Below are 21,730 nucleotides of genomic sequence, written 5' to 3'. Positions count from 1 at the left end.
CGGTCCGAGGCTAAATGTCATGAAAAAGAATGCTGTACACAATCCTTTTGGTTCTTAGAAACAATTGTATGTAACAGTATAAAAAATCGTGTTTTCCGTTGCTCCCAAGCATTTCTTTGTCATACAGCGATCAAAACTCCTACTGCTGGAATAGGGGGAAAAGTCGCTTACAGAAAAATTTCGATATCTCCGTTAAAAATGGACGGATTTTAACAATCTATGGCTTGTTGGATAGGTATTACCGTGCGGAATCTAAGTCTGAAAACATATTCTGTTTTCAAGGTCAATTGTGACAGATACTGTCAAAAAACTGAAAATTTTGACATAAAACTTTGTATAACTCAAAAAGTAAACATCCGATCTCAAAACCATTCAATAGCGTTTTGGGTGACGGGGAGACCTTTCATTTGCGACTAGTTTGATGAAAATCGGTCCAGCCATCTCTGAGATCTCGACCTCTTAGTTGACAACACACATACGGACACACACACATACACACACACACACACACAGACATTTGCTCAGTTCGTCGAGCTGAATCGATTGGTATATGCCATTCGGCCCTCCGGGCCTCGGAAAAATTTTCGAAAGTTTGAGCGAATTCTATACCTATTTTTTATATATATAAAAATAGGTCAAACGCAAAATTTCAATTCAAAGTACTCTCCTCCCTCGGCAATACATGCATGCCAACGCTTGATACAATTTTCCATACAAGTTTTATAGGTCGCCGAAGGTTTGGCCTTTAGTTCACGCAGCGAATTCTCTTTTATGGTCTCTATGGTCTTAAAACGCGTTCCCCGCAATGGCAATTTGAATCTGGGGAAGAGGAAAAAGTCACACGGGGCTATATCTGGAGAGTACGGTGCTTGGTTGATGATATTGGTTGAGTTTTTGGCCAAAAACTGTGACACAACCAACGCTGTGTGAGCGTGTGAAATGCAGCTTTTTGGCACCAGCCGAGAAGCGACGTGTTTCAAACCCAAAACATCAGTTAAAATGTGTTCGGCTGATCCATAAGAGATGTCCAACAACACAGCCAGCTCTCTAATCGATACAGAACGATTTTGCAACACGATTTGCTTCGTCGATTCAATGTTTTCTTCAGTAACAGATGTTTTTGGGCGGCCAGGGATCTCATCATGATACAAGCTTGTACGACCACCTTTGAAGCGTTTATACCACTCGTATGCCTGTGTTTTTCCTAGACACGAATCACCAAAGGCCTTTTCTAACATTTTCAACGTTTCGGAACACTTAAATCCATTTGCAACACAAAATTTGATGCACGCACGTTGTTCTAAATTTTCATCCATTATAAAAATCGCCACACGAAAATTTTTCAACTTCTTTGTATAGACGCCAAACAAAAACTAATCGTACGATATGCGTCAAAGTTTGACAGAATGTGTATAAAAGTTTACCGATTGGACAAGTGCGGGAATTTTAAAATGAAAATTCCGGTTCTTTTTTGATCATAAGGTATACAAGAAAAACAAAGTGTTTCTTGTTGTTTTTATTTAAAATAAAATATAAGAACCAATACATATTAGAGGCTCACGCACTTCTCTGTAAAACTCTTCACAAAATGATGAAAAATCGTATCAATTGGATCAGTAGTTTTATCTTTATCGTGTGGATGGACGATTTCCAGAAAACGCGCTTCAAAGTTCATGTGCTTCAAAGGAATGCAATGTATGGCAAGTACGATTTTGAAATTTTGAAATTATTCTCTTAGACAACATATCTATTGAATGAAACGATAATTGAAAAATCAATTTTTCAAAGAAGGGGACGCTCCGATGAGCAGAAGGCGAAAAGTAAAGAAAAAGAAACGAAATATGTACTTATTGTACAAACAAAAAAACTCGTAAATGTTTATTTAACTCATTTTCCTGTTTATTGTGTTTGTTATGCCAGTCTGCAAAATAAAAATTTAAAAGCTTTGTTTAATATATCCGAAAACCATCCTTTAATTAATTTTAATCAATGCCAGACAGAAAAGGTTAATAAATGATAAAGTAAAATTTTATTTCATGGTAAAAACTATCCACACAATGCGAATCATTTATTATGAAAAAAAATTATTTTCATTTTGCAGACAGTAAATAGTTCGCGGAATGAAACTCCCCCGGGCGTTCGGATCGACTAACACGAAACCATTCAAGAATCACAATTTACTTACAAACATTCACAGCTAATAAATAGGTTCTCACACAATCCCAGCCATATTATTTACCCAGCACACGGAATCTGGTTGTAGCGCAAGCAGGCTCCTATGTTATCTTCCGGACTACCCTTATCTAAGCCTTCACCAAAATGAATCCCCAACCCGAATGGAGTAACTGAGGTCTCTACCCGACAGGGAGAGGCACCCCCTGGACATAGCGAATTTCCACAGTGCACCGGAACGCAACTCGGTAAATCGCCCATCCCAATACCTATGAAGTCTTCCACAATACACGGAAGCGTGATACGATCCGTACAGGTCGAGTAGAATTGCCGCGAAAAATCTCGTCCTTGCCGATGTGATCCGTCGAAACTTCGAGATGAGTCAAAAATACTCCTCGAAAAGAAAGACGGAAAGAAACCTCCGAAGAAGCCTCCTCCTCCTCCTCCACCACCGGAACCTTCGTCTGCTGCATCCGGATCGTCTGCCTGCGGCTCATCAGCGGCTGGTTCATCAGCAGCAGGTTCATCAGCGGCAACTGGATCATCTGCAGCAGGAGAATCCAGTGCTCCTTGACCATCCTCAGCTCCAACACTGTCTTGCGGAATGTCTGCTGCTGGAGCTAAAGGATCACTGGCGATTCCTGGATCCGTAAATGTGCCGGTTCCATCGACACCGGGGAGGCCCCCAATTCCGGTAGACCCACCTGGACTAATAATACCCCCAGGACTACCCGCACCACCCGGATTTCCAACAGGCGTTCCAGGATATGAATCACCACCCGCTCTAGGATTCCCAATCCGAAACGATTGATCATCACAAGGCTCGTACGCCACCGAACACATTCCTTTCTCCTGTCGAATGCATGCCCTATAGTTATGATTGGCCAAATGGCGACCATTTTCAGCAAAGTTGAACGTCTGGATGATCCCTTCAGTGCCGGTAAAATATTGCATACATCCGCTTGGTGCTCTTTGGCTGAAGGGAATCTGTGTCACCTTAATCTCCCACAACCGTTGGGTGAAAGAACGAGGTGAAAATTTCATCTCCAGCTCAATCTCCTCGTCTGCCCGTGATTTTGGGCTCAGGTCATAGTAGAGATGTTGACCGCTGTTCTGTCCACATAGATCGAATGGAAACGCTCCACCAGCAAGCCGAAATATGTCCCCATCACAGATACCGGTTCGCCTGTTCGGTTGACCCTGCAAAAAGGAAACACAAACATTAACTGAATATATTTACTCGCTCCACTACTTATTAAGGAATTACCAATGCAAAGTGGATAAAATCAAACTTCAGTTGAGTAATCTCCGAGTTCATTAGTTTTATTTTCAGCTTGCATGCAACCGCATCCTTGGACACGAGCGCCGGAAAACTGGGCGACACAAAGTACGTGATGTTGTTCATCATCTCCTGATCGCAGGTTGCCGTAACTGGATGCCGGATCAGAGAACGAGAATGGGAAAAGTTTTTTTTTTAGGAAATGTTTTACCGAAAGTTTCGATGATTGAGCGTGAATAATTAATCGCGGCGAATAATATGTCTGGATGAAAATGAAAATGAAATGAATCAAAGGTACGGATGAGAATGCTGGTGAGGGTGCGGGTGGGAATAATAGAATCTTTAGTCTTACAAATACAGCATACGCCAAAACCAAGCGCACATTGGCCCCGGGAAACTCCTCCATGGATACGGCACTCGTACACATTCATACACTGTCCGGTACGGAGTCCATCATCTGACAGGCACTCATCGTCCACCGGTACCGGGAAAAAGTTGAGCACTGGAAAACCGGATAGAAAAATGTTAGAACGAGTTTAGAATACATTAGTACTAATCCTTATATTGATACTTGGTGGTGTTTAACGTTTTTTATGTTTAAATCGAGCGATTCATAATATTGGCAAATTTAACAGCTTTGCAGAAATTTTAATATTACTAAATCAATGTACGCCGTTGTGAAACATCGTTTGGGAAATGAGGAATTGTTGTGCTCTTGAATTACTAATTTATCCACAGTCTGTAATAGTACTGATGTACAGATAGCACTGACAAATTTTACATTTTTAGATAATGCTCAATCACCATTTTCAATGGCAAACTGAAGCTTCCATTGCATTAAATAAAGTTGAAAATATCCAGAGCATTCGAATTGAATGCAAAAAAACAGTTCAGTGCGTTTGGGGTGACGAGGAGAAAGATAAAATAGTATACATATTCTAATTTGTATGCATTGATCGCAATCGTTTTGAATAACTTTTATCAACGTGTACGATTTGTCGCACCAATTTTGTATTTGAGGACAATTTATACGATTCGGAACGCAACAAAAATGTCAAATGTATCATTTTTTTTTTTTGCGAATAAAATAATCAAACGAGCTGGATTATACGTATACAAAGCCCTGTGGGCACCTAGTCGGATCGATAAAAACAACATCGCACAAACAAAAGTTGTACCGCTGGAATTGATTTGGACAATAAGATGCACGTCAAGTCTGACGTCAAACAGATTCCGAAGGTCGTAAAATTCTGGCTAGCTATTCCTGAAGCCGTCCCGATGATGAAGCTTTCCAAATGCACCGGGAATCTCCTTGTATGTCAGGCGATTTGTTGATGTAGCAATGTGATTAAGTGCTTCTGTGACAGTTATTTATTTATTTGGAGCAGAAAAAAGCCCAATGGAGCTGAAATAATAATCTCTCACTCCAGCAGGCATAAAACCTTCTCATCGTTTATATCAACAGATTACAACAATCCAACAGATACATGTATGTACTTAATACTATCAATTAAAACTAACCCTAGCTAACTAACTCTATAGTAATTAGATGACACTAAACCCATCGGGTAAACGATGGTGATTTTGCATTAAAACTAGAGAATAAAAGAAATGTGCTTTAAAAGGGGAGGTAGAAGGAGGGAGTGTTGAATGAGAGTTGGCAAACGAAACGGGGTTAGGTTCGGCATGGAGATCTAATTAGTGGTCGAAACGATAGGAGAAGAACGATGAAGAGCGGAGAAGAGGAGATACAACAGGATTAGTTACAACGAGCGAATTTATTAGTTTTCAATGGAGATGGTGGAGCGAACGAAGGGGTGGTCGAGCGGAAAGAATTAACATTAGTAGTATAACTGCAAAAATAAAGAATCATGGAATAATCGTTGTATCGCATTACGAGAGAGATGAAAATCAAATTCCAGTGAGCAACTATTGAATAAACGGCACATACTGGAAAAAGGTGCATTATATTCGTAATTGGTTCTAGCATGGGGAACTCGTATAAATGGATGAGAACGAAGACTTAGACGATGAATGTCAAAATTGATCAATTGTAGGAGATCAGAACTGTCAACACGTGATTGAATTAGATCAGCAATAAAGACAGCCTTGCAAACGTTCCTACGTACAGACAGCGGATCTAGCTCAATAAGCCGACAGCGATCTTTGTAACTAGGAAGGTTGAATGGGTCCCTCCATGGTAGATTGCGGAGTGCAAATCTAACGAATTTGCGTTGAACACTTTCGACACGATCAATGTCGATTTGATAATGAGGCGACCAAACGATAGCTGCGTATTCTAGTGTTGATCGAACTAGCGCACAATAAAGAGTCTTCAAGCAGTGTATATTGGTAAAGTTCTTAGTGATCCGAAATATGAAGCCTGAGAGTTTAGAAGTTTTCGAAATTACATAATCGACATGATTCTTCCAATCCAAATCCAATTTGTGATCGAGAATAACACCTAAGTCCTTAACCAAGGATTCACGTTTGAGGACATTTTGCAAGAGATGATAGTCATATGTAATTATTGAGCGTTTTCGGGAAAAAGATATAATGGAGCATTTGGAAGCGTTTAGTACCATCCTGTTATTGTGCACCATTTGGCGAATGTGTCAAACTAAGCTTGCAGAAAACGTGCATCTTCTAGTTCCTTTATAGGATGATATAGTTTGAAGTCGTCAGCAAATTAAAGCTTGAAACATCTGGCACTATCAACAATCGAATATAGAAAAGTGAATGTCTCCATCATAAAAACATCGCCTGCGCTTTCTGAATATCATGGAAAGTCCGATCAAGTGATAGTGTTAAGTATAATTTTAATGCAGGACCTTATTTTCTAAATATTAAAAAAACTAGAGTAGAATTCCATGCCGAGTTTTTGTTTTTCGTTCAAATAATGTTTTTTTTTAATACAGATTTTCTTCAGAGATACTAAATCCAAAATATATGCAATCTCTAATAATCACTGCAACTTTATACCTATTTATGAAATTGTGCTAAATCGTACATGTTTCAAATTTTGAAGATTTTGAAATTGAAAAATCGCATTCCAATGAAAAAGAGTCCAATTTCAATGATCGATATAAATACACTACACTACATTTCCGGAACAGATTTTTTTAGGATAAAAATTCCTTACTCTTCCCTTTACGGAGCAGGGTGACAATTAGATTTTTTTTCATAATTTTGAAAGTTTTAGTTCAGTGATCTGTGGGTTGATTTATATAATCTAACCATCAATTAATTTGGAAACGTTTTACTTAAACAAGTTTTTCAATGTTGTTTTGGAATTTCAATAGTAGATCATTGAAAAATCAGCTTGAATTGGCCAAAGTTTTCACCAGCCACACTCCGCATGCCATAATGATGTGATCCTCTTGACTTCGCTTCATGCGTGAAAAATACCCCACTGTTCCGTACATTCTGAACTTTCGCACAAAACAGAACTTATAAATATAGGCTCTGTCACATATTTTGTTCAGTCAACGCCTGCTTTCATGCAAAAAGAGTCATATCAGTCCCATATGGGTTTTGGCCACTTTTCAGTTAGGTAGAAGGATAACGTCTATATTTACCCTACTTTCAGAAATTACAGAAATTAGTTCAGTAAAATTTTAAAAACATATCAAGTCAATTAGGTTTTGGTACCTCGTGGGTATCGGATTGTGCTGAAGTGCACATTACTGTTTTGATTGTTTTACGTTTCGCATTCAGTTCATCAGTGCATTAGCAGATTTTGTTTAACTACTAATGCCACCTCGTGGATCAATATAATCAGGTAGTGGCATTAGCAGTCCAACATAATCTGCTAATGCACTGATGAGCTGAATGCGAAACGTAAAACAATCAAAACATATCAAGTCGGATCTCTCCCACACATTAAAATAACAAAAAAACTACAAGCATCAGCTCCACGGGGTTGTTCAAGCCATTGATGTGGAACAAGGCAACCAAAATTTCTAATGATCTACAATCAAACAGTTCAATCAATCGTCACACTTTTGAATCCGCAATTGCACGAGAGTCTTCTTAGATTGATCTTGATTAGGAGTCATGGCACTTTTTGTCTTGCTGTCTAGCAACAACCTACCACTAGCATGCTACGCGTAGAACTGAAACGTTAGCTATAATTTTGCTTCTATTTAAAGATTCGCGTGCTTCCAACAGCTTCGCTTTTGCATCGATTGACCAATCAGAGCGATGCTTTCCCTTTGATATATCGCTTACTCCTTCAAAACCATCGTCTATGGCAGGGAAATCCGATATGCTGGAGATTTTTAGCAGACAAAATAGGACCCTGCTCGCTACCAATTAAAATTTCAATCATTTATAATTCAAAATACGTGACTTGATACATTCGAATCGAATCTTAGAAATATTTACAATCAAATAATGAAATAATATTAATAATGATACAAAATAGACTGAGCTGTAACTGTTTAAAACCTGACCACATTTTTACGTGTATTTTTCCTTGAGTTTCTGATTTGCACCCCTATATAGAAAATAAAGAATTAGATAATGTAAGATAAACTATCTTTGAATCGATCTTTGGATATAGCCGGTACGATAATTCTTTTTGGATATCTAGCCTTTCGAACCCACACGGAAAGAAATCCATTACTGCTGTCATGATTAGAAAATCATGAAACCAATCATTTTAACTTATCATGAAACCATGAGCAATAACTCTTCTCACATGAAAATTAGTAATGGTTCGAAAATGCGTTACTTGAGGATTGTATTTCTTTCAAAGCTCGTAACTCCAATTTTCTACACGGATATTACTTTTAGCCCTCTGCCTCAAGTGATGTGATAGATTGCTTAACAGATTAATGGTAAAGCAAAAAGCAAACTTTTCAAGACCTATGTAACCTATCAATAATCGTGTTGTTTTACCCACCGGCTGATAGAGAATTAAACATAGCATAAAAATAAAAATAATGAATCGAAAATTGACATCATAAGAGACTAAGCACGGCTACGTTTTTCATTTGACAAACATCAATGTTACATTTTGCTTGAAAGTTTTCTTACACATTTGATTGTTTAATATTGTTGCTAGAATAGTATTCCGAGAACTAGCGTAAAGTTGAAGGTTATCGGGATATTGATCATGTCGTTTGGACATGCGTGGAGTATCGTGATGTCAGATCTCAACTAATAAATTCTTTGCGTACCCAAGGTAGACTATCCAATATCCCAGTTCGAGACATTCTTGCTTGTCGTGACCTTTCATACATGAAACTTATTTATCATTTCATAAAGAAAATTGGAGTTTCAATTTAATAAAGGCCCCTTTTAAGACTTAGCTCTGATCCCAGCTGCGTCCATGAGTTCAACCAATAGCTAAATTAGAATAAAAATAATGTAATGATACAAACAAACTCGAAACAGTTTATGAAATTATTAACAAAATGTCTGAAAATAACAGCTTATTTTATAATTTATAGAAGTTAATCGTTTGGTTCAAATAATATTTCCGAGTAGATTTCATAATTAATGACGAGTTACCTAAGATGATATTTAAGCTATAAGAGAATATGTTTTAATAAATTCAAAACGTTGTGACTATGTTAGAATTAAATTAGGATAAGAATATTATGTAAAAGTGATACTACGGCGAAGAAAAACTTATGTAAACTGCCTTAAGAAATAAACGTATTCATGAAAAAAAAAAAACTAGCGTAAACCAAAAAATAAATTCGATTGTGAATTTGGAACACCATCTAACGAAAATCAGTAGAAAAAACTTCAACCACTTTGATTAACTTGTTTCATAGATATAACAACACAAGCTGTATTGATTTACCTAAATATTATAAATAAGATATTTTTTTTTTTGCAAGAATTCGACATAGAGTTTCTTTTTAAGAGGTTTGATTCACACGTGTTTTTTCATGCAGTTCGTTTAAGCGTTTAAATTCTGAAATACAAAATCAAAACTGAAGCAATGAACGCAAGTAAACAGGTTATTTTAGGCGTCGTCGTTTTTCAAAAACACAATATTTTAATTGTTAATGACTCTGATTAAAAGAAGTTCGTCGTGCTTTTCACTGAATTAATGTTGCAAAAAATCACACATAACGCCTGAATTTATGTTGCAAAAATTACCATCGTAACAGAAACACGCCTGAAGTTATACCCACCAACGTCAAGTCATGAACCAATTTATTGCCTTTAACCTGTAGAATAATATTCTACTGTTTAAACGATTATCATCCAACGAGTACTTGTAATTTCGAATATATCTGTAAATTTTTTTAGCTGTAACTTCTTCATTTTTCAAAAAGCACGGATGGGATAGCCATCAATCTGTAGGTTTTAATAATAGCTTTAAAATAAAAATTATCGAAAAAAATCGAAACCCTGATTTATTTTTAATTTAATGTTTTTGGTTCATTATCGAGAAAAAAATCAATTTTTTTTTCAGTGTATTTTTTTTTTAGAGTGTCCTATTGATTCCCTACAACTTCTTCCTGGACGCCATTTTTGTACGATGAACGGTTTCCGAGTTACGACGATTTGAAAAAGGCAATTTTTGTGAAATGCAAAAATACATACGCCTTTTTTAAAAATTAGTCGTGAGTGGGATCGACCTCTCCATCGGTTCAAAAACTTATGGTTTGTTATACTGAAGCCATGTGCAAAGTTTCATCCAAATCGGAGAAGGTCGAGTCTGATGATCTGCTAAGCATTTCTGGAATTGCTTTCATTCGAGATGGGCGATAGTGTTTAATAGATAAACAAGTTTAACAAACCTAAGATACTTATGTCATTTTTAATTTTAACGCTGCACCGATGCAATGTAGCACCCACCATACTCGCTCTAATTTGGGTGTAATCAAGGCATACTTTTCTGTCCTACACCGGTGTTGACCGTTGAAAACGAAAACGTTATAAGATTTTCAAATTGAGTATTTAAAAACATGTTTTCATTTGTAAATTATGAAAAGAAAAAACCGTTTACAACTTGAAAATATGGACAATATGGCAATAACACAGCTTTTGAGCTATAGTCAAAACCTAGCTAACTCAAAAATACTAGGTGATATTCAAATCAAAAGATTTTTTTTTTTCGAAATCCACTAAAAGCCGTTTCAAAACAAACCCACAGGGATATCAAAATCGGCTTAATTGGCCGCAAAACTGTGTGAAAAAAACCGAAGCACTGCGAAACCAACTGCCACATAGACGGGTATTGGCAGCGGAAAACTCGTTTCGGATATCAAAGCCACATTTCCCACACACCCAGTACTAATCAAATCATCGCGGATTATCTTCCTTTCTCTTTTCACCCGAAGCGCCTACATTCATCACCGCTGCAATAAGTTCATTTATGCCAATGCTGTGTGCACCCGAGCAAAAACCTCAGCCAATCCGGACCATTGGATTTATGCAAATCCCTCAGATAGCAGCTGATACTTTCGCGGGTGTCAAATTGCCAGCTCAAGCAGCCGTGTTTCACAAAATCTCCTAATGCTGGGAGCATTCATGCATCCAGACGGATACCTCTTTTATCCCTTGTTAGCTACGTTGTGTGCGAGGTAACATGAAATATGCATTTGTGGTAAGTGGTAAGTGATATGTTATGGCATGTTCGCTTCACTTGGTGGCCTCAAAGACAGACCCAGGACTCAAGGATCGTGGATCGAAATTGGATTTGAATTGATTATACAATATGAGTGAAGCCTTGCCCTTCTCGATACCAATTACCGACATCATTATCGTGACACAAACCGACATCTCAGTGATCCGCATAATTTTACCAGCAACCGTTACCATCGCTCGTTTGTCTGTACTATTTCATAAGCAAACACATCAGCTCGCTTAATGCACCGCTAATTTACATTGTAGATCACTCACCTTTCGCCCTACGTCCGCTGCTCCGATAACCCCCATCGAAGCTGTTGTCCGTGTTTCGGTCAAAGTCATTCTCCTCTGAAAATGCATCCAAACCGAAATATCGACCCCGCTGGAGTACGGTTGTGTTGTGCAAATTAGGGTCCGGTTTCCCCGTACGTAAACTTGGTAACGAGAATCGGGATAACGATGTTAACGACGATGAAGATGAAACCTGTTCGGCATCCGGGACTCCCCAAATATCGTAATTTTTCATCACCGGCCAGGATTTGGCTGCCACCGACGGGGCTGCCGTACAGAACCGGACCGTTGTAGTGGTTAGTAGCAGTACCACAAACCGCACTACCGCTGCTGGCACTTTCAACTTACTACTAATGTGTATTTCCAATTTTGGCATATTTTCCAAACGCATTCTCTTATCCGAATATTCCGATATTGCGATCTTACATGATTGGATATTACATTCATCTCATCATTGAGTTTAGTTCACCACACTGTCATATATTCGCTTTCATATGTTTTTGGTACACTTTCTGCAGATGTGACGGTTCAGAAACGATTACACATAAATATAATTACGGTAGACTGGCACTCAGAGTAGGGAACATGCTCGTTATTTTATAAATTAGTGTTTTTTTCACAACTGAATGATTCTGAAAGATAGCAATGAACGAAGAGTTGTACACACAACGTATAACAAACGATGAACACTGATCCTATTTCAATCCACCTAGTGATGTAATAACATCTTTCTCATATTCTCATAAAAAATACAGAATATTGTATTTTGACACTTTATTAAAAACAAGAACAAATTTGTTGATTTCAATTTGCAAGGCCTTCAGATTGAAACAGTTGAGACGAACTTAGAAGATTTTTCACGTTTTTTTGGCTGTCTTAAAAGGCTTATCAAATGATCAAAGTACTGATGAAAAATGAACTAAAAGAATTGCTTGGTTTTGCCCCTTTCCAAGTAATACTTATTAAAAAAAAAGAGCGAATGGTACTTCTAAGTCACGCTCTGGAATTTCCCATGAACTTTACCTAATACACTTAAATCGAAGTGATGTAAACAATTTGAAAACTTTAGAAAAAGTACGTTTATTTCCCACATTAAAATCCATTGGGAACATTATAAACGGCATAATCTTATTGCAAACTTAACGCAATGTCGTCGTTGCCAAGGCTTCGGCCATGGAACCAAAAATTGTCATATGGATATAAGGTGTTTGAATTGTGGTAAATCGCATTCGAAAGACGTTTGTCCAATGAATTAAACCTTTGATAAATTTTCATGTTCAAATTGCGATGGAAATCATAAATCCATTTATTTGAAATGTCCTGTTAGGGAAAACATTTTAAACGCTCGTTCGCTTAGACAACAAGTCAAATCAACGACCTTAAATTTACAGAACATGTCTTAAAATCAAAAAACCGTTACAAATGCCACGCCTAATTCTTCTAAGGCACTTATTTCTTCGAATTTAAAAAAAAACAGGAACGCCTTCCAATTCGTCTTCTAATAAAAACAATTTATTAAAGGTTGATCGACCTCGTCATCATTTTCTTCTAATGTCAGTTACGCTAGTGTAACAGGTAAAAATCTACCACTTAATTCTTCTAATGTAAATAATCAAAACACAGGAACGCCTTGCAGTTCATCTTCTAACGAAAACAATTTATTAATAGGTAGATCGGCCAAATCACCTTCTTCTAATGGCAGTTCTAATGGTAGTCTACCTACCTATATTCCTTCAATGCCATTCGCTTCTTTAAACGAAGTCGATTTAGGCTATATAACGGAAAATAAAATGATCTACCTACAAGATCAACTTTTTCAAATGATCATCCGAATGAATTCGACTTCATCACTTTTTGAAGCGTTTCAAATCGGATGGAAATTTGCAAATAATATTATAATGAATTTAAAATTAAACAGTGATGTTAAATAATTATTTCAATATTTTAAATTGGAATGCTCGATCTTTAAAATCGAGTGAAGATGAGTTTTATAATTTTCTCAAAGTTCACAAAATTCATATTGCCATTGTGACAGAAACTTTTCTTAAGCCAAATGTCAAATTGAAATGCAATCCACATTATGTGGTTCATCGATTTGACAGGTTTACTGGAATGGGTGGTGGAGTTGCCATTTTTGTACAACGGCAAATTAAACATCGAATTTTACCTTCTTTCAATACTAAAGTTATTGAAAGCTTGGGAATCAAAGTTGAAACCATTCATGGAATTTATTTCATCGCTGGAACATATTTGCCATTCCAATGCACCGGCGAACAATTAAAATTCTTTAAAGGCGATTTGCAAAAACTTACAAGATATCGATCGAAATTTTTCGTAATAGGGGACTTAAATGCTAAACATGTCCAGTGGAATTGTAGGCAAAATAACAGTAATGGTAAAATACTTCCTAATCAACTCTCAGCTGGTTACTTCACAGTTCTTCATCCCAGTAATCCGACTTGTTTCTCTTCCGTGAAAAACCCGTCTATAATTGATCTGATTCTAACAAACCAAAGTCACATTTGTAGTGAACCGATTACACATACTGACTTTGACTCAGATCATCTTCCTGTAACATTCAGACTTTCCAACGAAGCTTAAATTAATCCAATTAGTTCTATATTCAACTATCATAGAGCTAATTGTTTGGATTACAGATCTCACACTGAAAATCATGTGGATCATGAAACTATTTTAGAAAATTCTACGGACATCGACACAGCAATTGATCATTTGAATCATTACATTATCGAAGCTAGAAATCTTTCAGTTCCCAAAGCTCAAACTAAATTAAATTCTCCTATCACCGATGACAATCTTCAACTGCTCATTCGGTTGAAGAATGTTCGTCGACGACAATATCAACGTTCTCGTGATCCTGCTATGAAAAACATAGTTAGGGATTTACAAAAAGAAATTAAACATAGATTTACTCTTTTGCGAAATGAAAATTTCGCTAAAGAAGTTGAACAAATTAAACCATATTCGAAACCTTTCTGGAAACTTTCTAAGGTTCTTTAAAAAACCTCAGAAACCAATTCCTGCTCTCAAGGAAGGAAATCAAATACTTCTTACAAATGACAAAAAAAACTCAAAAACTTGCTCAGCAGTTCGAGAGTGTCTACAAATTTAATTTGAACGTTGTGAGTCCTATTGAAAATGAAGTCTCACTGAAATATGATCATATTTCAACTCAAGTGTTATCACAAGATGACATTATTGAGCGAATTTTGATGAAATTAAGTCAATTATTAGGAAACTTAAAAACATGAAGGCTTCTGGTAATGATGGAATTTTTAATATTCTTATTAAAAATCGTCCCGATGTTGCCTTGAGACTCCTGGTTAAAATTTTAAACAAGTGTTTTTCATCAACTTACTTCCCAAAAAGATAAAAAACGCTGAAGTAATTCCTATCCTCAAACCTGATAAAAACTCAGCAGACACATCAAGTTATCGACCAATTAGCTTACTTTCTTCTATCAGTAAACTTTTCGAAAAAATTATCTTGTTGAGAATGATGTTTCATATAAATGAGAATTAAATTTTTTTACCAGAGCAGTTTGGATTTCGTCATGAACATTCAACTACTCATCAACTTGTCAGAGTAACGAACATGATAAAATCAAATAAATCTTCTGGGTTGCTCTTCTAGACATAGAAAAAGCATTCGACAGTGTTTGGCACACAGGTTTAATAGCAAAAATATCTGATTTCCAGTTTCCTATTTATTTGATCAAAATGATTCAAAATTCCTTATTTTTACGTTTCGTCTTTGACTCATCAGTGCAGAGCAGTTCAAATTGAACTGCTTAGTGCTAAACTCGGCAGTTCAATTTGAACCGCTAAGCAGACGTAAAGTTTCTGCTATTTACAGAACACTTTTTGTTTTGCAACGAAGTGCAATGTCTTTTCTGACGTGCCGAACGAAAACGTGTTTTCGACTATTTCTGGCCGATGCAGGTATGGTCATTTAGGGGTTAGCCAAATTTTGTGCTAGGGCACATAACCGTTTTCATTATTTTTACGTTTCGTCTTTGACTCATCAGTGCAGAGCAGTTCAAATTGAACTGCTTAGTGCTAAAGTCGGCAGTTCAATTTGAACCGCTAAGCAGACGTAAAGTTTCTGCTATTTACAGAACACTTTTTGTTTTGCAACGAAGTGCAATGTCTTTTCTGACGTGCCGAACGAAAACGTGTTTTCGACTATTTCTGGCCGATGCAGGTATGGTCATTTAGGGGTTAGCCAAATTTTGTGCTAGTGCACATAACCGTTTTCATTATTTTTACGTTTCGTCTTTGACTCATCAGTGCAGAGCAGTTCAAATTGAACTGCTTAGTGCTAAACTCGGCAGTTCAATTGCTTCAACTTCGTTGCAAAACAAAAAGTGTTCTGTAAATAGCAGAAACTTTACGTCTGCTTAGCGGTTCAAATTGAACTGCCGAGTTTAGCACTAAGCAGTTCAATTTGAACTGCTCTGCACTGATGAGTCAAAGACGAAACGTAAAAATAATGAAAACGGTTATGTGCCCTAGCACAAAATTTGGCTAACCCCTAAATGATTCAAAATTATTTAACTGATCGTACTCTTCAGGTCTATCAGAATTGTAAATCTGAATTGCTACCCGTACGAGCCGGTGTTCCGCAGGGTTCGAGCGTAGCTCCAATCTTGTATAATATTTTCACTTCTGATCTTCCAAATCTACCCGTTGGTTGTCAGAAATCGCTATTCTGTGACGACACAAGTCTGTTAGCCACAGGTAGAAATCTAAGAGTGATCTGCAGTCGCCTACAAAGAAGTTTAAATATTTTCAGGGATTATCTGTCAAAATGGAAAATTAAACCAAATGCAGCAAAAAGGCAATTGATTATCTTTCCTCGTAAGCCAAGAGCTTCCTTTCTTAAACCAAACAATAGTCACATTCTCAAATTGAATGGCTTGGAATTGACATGGTCTGATCAAGCTAAATACTTAGGTTTAACGTATGACAAAAAACTCACTTTCAAGGATCACATTGAAGGAATACAGGCAAATTGTAATAAATATATTAAATGTTTATATCCTCTTATAAACAGAAATTCTAAGCTCTGTCTAAAAAACAAATTGTTAATTTATAAACAAATTTTCAGACCAGCCATGCTTTATGCAGTACCAATTTGGTCAAGTTGTTGTTCCACCAGGAAGAAAACGCTTCAAAGGATTCAGAATAAAATTCTGAAAATGATTTTGAAGCGTCCTCCCTGGTTTAGTACAAATGAGTTACACAGACTCACAAATATAGAACCATTAGATGTAATGTCGCATAATATTATAAGCAAATTCCGACAAAAATCGATGCAATCTTCAATTGAATCGATTCGCTCTCTGTATTAGTTAGTAAACTAGTATATAAGTTCCTTTTCCCCATTACACAACACAAGTAGGTTCAGAATTTTCCTTAAACAACAATCTCAGAATTGCGGAAGCAAATGATGTCCTCATGGTAATAACCAAATCATGTAAATAATAGGGCTGAAAAGTCACCACTTGTGGCTGAACACCCAATTTGAATCTTAATAATTTAATTTTAACTCATATTCCAATAAATAGTTATTTAATTAAAAAAAAATTTACTATGAAACAGAAAATCTTTTCAACAGAGTTTTCTCCACCTTATTGTTTAATTTTTTCTATCTTTAAACAGAACTTCTCAGGAATCTTCTCAGTAAACAAATCATTGTTTTTTTTATAAAAAATTTTTTAATGGTTTTAAAGCTGTCAGAGAAACATTAGTTGTGAAATGATTTTTGCTAAATTTGCGTAATTTTATCTAATATCACCATGCTAGGGTCACTCACTTCTATTGAAAAAATACTCTTATGACAAGAAGTACTTGTGTCAAGTTTGGTAAGAGTACGTTAAATTATACTGGAGTTATAATGCAACATACATAAGCATGTGTCAATATTGCTAAGGTAGCGATTGTGGTGCCATACAGTAGTAAAATGATTCTATCGCAACTATCCACTGCCCGTATAGAATCGGATCGCAAAACGATAATCAGTGACCGTTTGTTACTTCAGAGCGAATTCCTACAGCAACGTGCTAACCCGTGATGCTCAGACGGGTCATCGAGAGAAATTCGCTCTCGCACTGGTGTCCATTCTATGTTAAAGGAACCATGCCGTCTCTTTTTGATGGCACTGATTGACTCGTGTGAAAAGTGGCAAGGGAGTGTTCTTTGAAATGATAAAAGCCATCGTTGTCTTCTAGTGATATTTTCTAAAATATAAGTAATATGAGAAAGGCACCATTACACCATTAGGTGGATTAAAAAAATCGTTTTCGTTTTCACAGGTTTTTTTAAGTCATTACCAAGGCTAACTGAGACGACAGTTCCATATACATAAGTTCACAGCTTTCAACGGTATTTCGCACTTCAGTGTGTGTCTTCGCATTTAAACAAAGTCCTCTCACAAAACAAGAATCAGTATCGAACCGATTTTCATTAAGTGCAATCCGTTGAACACGAGAAACAGTCATTTTCGTCGGAATTCGGCTGATCTTTCACATTCGAGCAAAATTATGGACATCATTAACACTAAAAAGTTAAATGGTCCTGTTCAAGGCATCCAAAATAAAGAAAAGATTTTGTTTCAAAATATAGCTCGCATAGACACAAATAAGTTTATATCGCAAACAAAAAAAACTCCTGCATAAATATTCAAAACAAAACAATTTTAGTAGTGATTTTGATTATAATTGTATAATCGTACTTCAACAGTTCGAGAAACCCCTTTGGACTGTCTCTTGCTTTTTGTGAAAGCAATTTTTACTTTAAGAATGAAATAGACATTTTATATCCAATCACAATTATCCACCCGACATTTCGCATACGCAAATTAGATACGGAAGAGATAATGTGGCTCCCATTCGAATGATTTCGCATTTGGAAATTCTTCATCCGAATTTTTTGAATACAATTTCATCGAACGAGTGCACAGTATTAGAGACTATATGCATGGAAATAAAATAGTAATTCAACCATATTAAGGTTTGTAACTGTTCCTTATAAAATAATTGATCCTAAAAACTTCACTCACTAGAGCTTGCTTCATTTAGAATTGGAACAAACTTTTGCTCATATTGTGGCGCTCCTGGTGGACGGATTTGGAAGTTCTTGGCGCCCACGTGTCGGTAATTTTGTCAGCTTCACGTATGATTTTTGACATTCCGCAAATCGACTGTACTTTGTAAACAATCAACATGGAAGCCGAAGGAAGGGAAAAAATTGTGCACAGTTATTTGAAAAATCCATTAGTGGTCTGCATCTAGGCTAGCTAAACAGCTGAAATTGCCCAGAAATACCGTTTGGCGCGTTATCGAACGGTATAAGGAAACATTGACGACGATTCGGAAGCCTCAAGCCACTCGTCGGAGTGGAACTGTCGACCGGAAACTGCGATTTTGAAGACGATTAAGAGGAATCCTAATCTGTCGGACCATGATTTGGCCAGAAAAGTCGGTGCTGCCCATAGTACCGTGAGGAGAACTCGACTCCGGGAAGGAATCAAGTCGTATCGAGCTAGCAAACAGCCAAATCGGACCATAAAACAGAATAGTGTGGTCAAAATTCGTGCTCGGAAATTATATGACCAGGCGCTGACCAAGTTCGACGGGTGTCTTCGGATGGACGATGAAACCTATGTCAAGGCTGACTTCGGGCAAATCCCAGGTCAAAAATTTTACTTGGCAACGGCTCGGGGGATGTTTAAGCCAAATTTAAATTTGTTTTTGCCGACAAATTTGCAAGAAAATTTATGATTTGGCAGAGCATTTGCAGCTGTGGCAAAAAACGAAAGTTTTCGTTACAAATAAGACAATGACATCGGAACTATACCAAAAAGAGTATCTCCAAAAACGAATTTTGCCGTTCATTCGATCCCACGACCATCCCGTAATGTTTTGGCCAGATTTGGCAAGCTGTCATTACAGCAAAGTCGTTCAAGAATGGTATGCAGAGAAAGGGGTCCAGTTTGTTCCGAAAAACCTTAATCCACCCAACTGCCCCCAGTCCCGCCCTATTGAGAAATACTGGGCAATCATGAAAAGGAGACTCAAGGCAAAGGTAGAGGTTGTCAAAGACATCAATCAGATGACGACCTGGTGGAATAAGGTAGCTAAAACGATGGACGAAGAAGGTGTGCGCCGCCTAATGAGCCATGTTACAGGAAAAATTCGAGAATTCCTTCGAAAACGTGACGAATAATTTGATCCGTTTTTTTTCCTAAAAGTATCAAGAACAGGCTTCATTTGTATAAAAAAAAGATCTTGAATTCAATAATAAATAACTGCAATACAGGCAATTGTCTTTGTTTCAATTCTATCTGAAGCAAGCTTTACTACTTTGCTTGCCCTCACCGCCAACTTTCACTCACCACCGGGCGAAATCTGTTTCACTGGCCCTGGTACCCTGGGAGTTTGTGAAACTAAAGCTACCTCCGCAAACATGAAATCACATTTCAACCAGCAAACACACCTACACAGATTGTCATTTTTCTCTGATCTCACCAAACTGACCACGAATGGAATATTGAATCGGATGAAACATTCGAATTTCCCCGGATATCGCATAGCCTTTCCGTATGAAAAAGACAAACCGAACCAATAAATCATTTTCGATACTTTTCTTCGAATCACACGAATATGTCGATTGAACCAAAATAAAATAATTCGATTATTGTTTTCCTTTCCTCGCTATTATAAATCAACGAACGAAAAAGAATGAATTTATTCAATTTGATTAACCCGTGATGACCTGTGTAATCCGCATAACGAAGCGTATGTTCCGATGTTTGCAATTTACAGATAGGTGTATCGTGCACGTGCTATCGACTGATTGTGTCAATTTACGGATACGATTTTTCGACAAACGCGTTTTTGGCACACTACATGCTACATCGTGATTTCGATCTGGAATGATGGAAGAAATGCCTTAGGGCAGTTTGAACGGCCTCATATTCCTATATCTACAAAAATATTATAGATTCTTGGTTGAAGAAGTATTCAGTGCGTTCGTAAGAAGAACCCTTTGTTGGTAATAATCAAAGTGGATTGTGGAAAGGATCTTCAACTATGGACCAGATGTTTACTCAAAACTGGAATAAACGTTTTGGTAACACAATAAAACGTTGATATGGATAATCAATTTTCAATACTTGAATACACGCGACTGATCAAAAATTGCTTCCATGTCAAACCCAGCTTGAATCCGAAATATTTATTATAGCGAAAAAAAGTCATTAGGAAGAAGTAGGATAAAATGCTTCCGAAACCGGATACAATTTGCCTCTAAACACACCCGTCCCTAGTGTGAACTAACGATGTTTATTGTTTTTTATTGCCTAATGCCATCTTCCTGCAATTTCACCACAAAACCAGTCAGTTCGCATTGAAATTTCCGCTGCCTATTCAAGTTTTACCATCTTCTAGGTCAAATCCGCACGTCAAAAATTTCACACACTAATTATCTCCCGTCAATAATATAGCGACACTTTCTCTTGTTCCACTGTAATCTTTCGCAGGTCGCTGATCGAACAAATAATAACCGGCCAGTACACCGATTATGATTTCATTCAATTAACTCGCGAGTTAACCAGCTACGAGAACCACTATCTAACAGACGCCTCGAGCTGGAAACATGCGTTAGCCTGGCTTCGGTCTGTTTGGTTACCAACTACTCCAACCAGAAGGTCACATGTTTTGAATGAACACTACCATTTTCGATGAGGTGTGATATTTTTAAGCAACCCCCGCATCATCCAAACGAACGATCAACGAACTCCGACCGTGCACTTTCTTCTCCGTATAAGGCCGAAAAAGCACTAATCCAACCGGAATCCATTGCCACCCATTCAGTAATTAGCATCCATTCGCAACTCAGTCGCTTCCACTAATTGATCTATTATCAATCCGTTGATAATCAACGGATCGGTCGGTCCAGTGAGTATACTTTTTTCCGGTTCTTTGATAAATCTGGCACCTTCAACAGCACGCGAATCTTTCCTCTTTCTTCAACACCAAAACACGCGTCCGCACGGAACGAAAGTCAAAGTTAAACTCACAGCAAGCGAAAACAAACTTCACTTACCTAGTAAGATCGCGAACGCCAGGTAATGATCATCGACCAAGTGCTTTGGAAACGTGATGGTCCGTGGCAGTGCTACCAGCGCAGTTGAAAATGATGTGATTGCTACATTATGTTTTGTTTTGCGATGGGACGAGTAGCAAACCGCTCGGGAGTTTGGATGATTTCAGTTTGAAATTTATAAAAAAAAACGTACTTAATCCACTTTGCAGTGAGATGATACCTTTTTTATCAATCCGCATGTGTTTTTTGCATGAATATTCTT

General features: G+C 37.2%; 1 protein-coding gene across 4 annotated transcripts; it reads right to left on the bottom strand.

Moving 5' to 3' along the window:
- Positions 1 to 2,090: 2,090 nt before the first annotated feature.
- On the bottom strand, positions 2,091 to 21,459 carry LOC131431419 (uncharacterized). Of its 4 annotated transcripts, none has more exons than XM_058597117.1 (5): positions 21,361 to 21,459; positions 11,321 to 11,970; positions 3,804 to 3,953; positions 3,440 to 3,603; positions 2,091 to 3,372 (listed from the first exon to the last, which is right to left on the bottom strand). In XM_058597117.1, exons 2-5 carry the CDS (start codon positions 11,727 to 11,729, stop codon positions 2,236 to 2,238), a joined length of 1,860 nt encoding a protein of 619 aa, XP_058453100.1. In that variant the 5' UTR covers positions 11,730 to 11,970; positions 21,361 to 21,459; the 3' UTR covers positions 2,091 to 2,235. The 4 variants fall into 4 exon arrangements, with proteins under 4 accessions (XP_058453100.1, XP_058453102.1, XP_058453099.1 ...); XM_058597119.1 differs by having other exon boundaries at positions 11,321 to 11,850; positions 21,361 to 21,432; XM_058597116.1 differs by having other exon boundaries at positions 21,331 to 21,426.
- Positions 21,460 to 21,730: the final 271 nt, after the last annotated feature.

Source organism: Malaya genurostris, chromosome 2 (assembly GCF_030247185.1).
Source record: "Malaya genurostris strain Urasoe2022 chromosome 2, Malgen_1.1, whole genome shotgun sequence".
In the NCBI taxonomy this organism is placed as follows: Eukaryota; Metazoa; Arthropoda; class Insecta; order Diptera; family Culicidae; genus Malaya; species Malaya genurostris.
The sequence above is the reverse complement of the archived record's forward strand: the minus strand, read 5'-3'. Positions and strand labels throughout refer to the sequence as shown.

Excerpts from the sequence above, each read along its gene's own strand:
- LOC131431419 (XM_058597117.1), bottom strand. The coding sequence starts at position 11,729 with ATGCGTTTGGAAAATATGCCAAAATTGGAAATACACATTAGTAGTAAG. Across the intron at positions 3,954-11,320 it reads CAGCGGACGTAGGGCGAAAG|TGCTCAACTTTTTCCCGGTA; the intron begins GTGAGTGATCTA and ends CCGGTTTTCCAG. Across the intron at positions 3,373-3,439 it reads ATTTTATCCACTTTGCATTG|GGTCAACCGAACAGGCGAAC; the intron begins GTAATTCCTTAA and ends TCCTTTTTGCAG.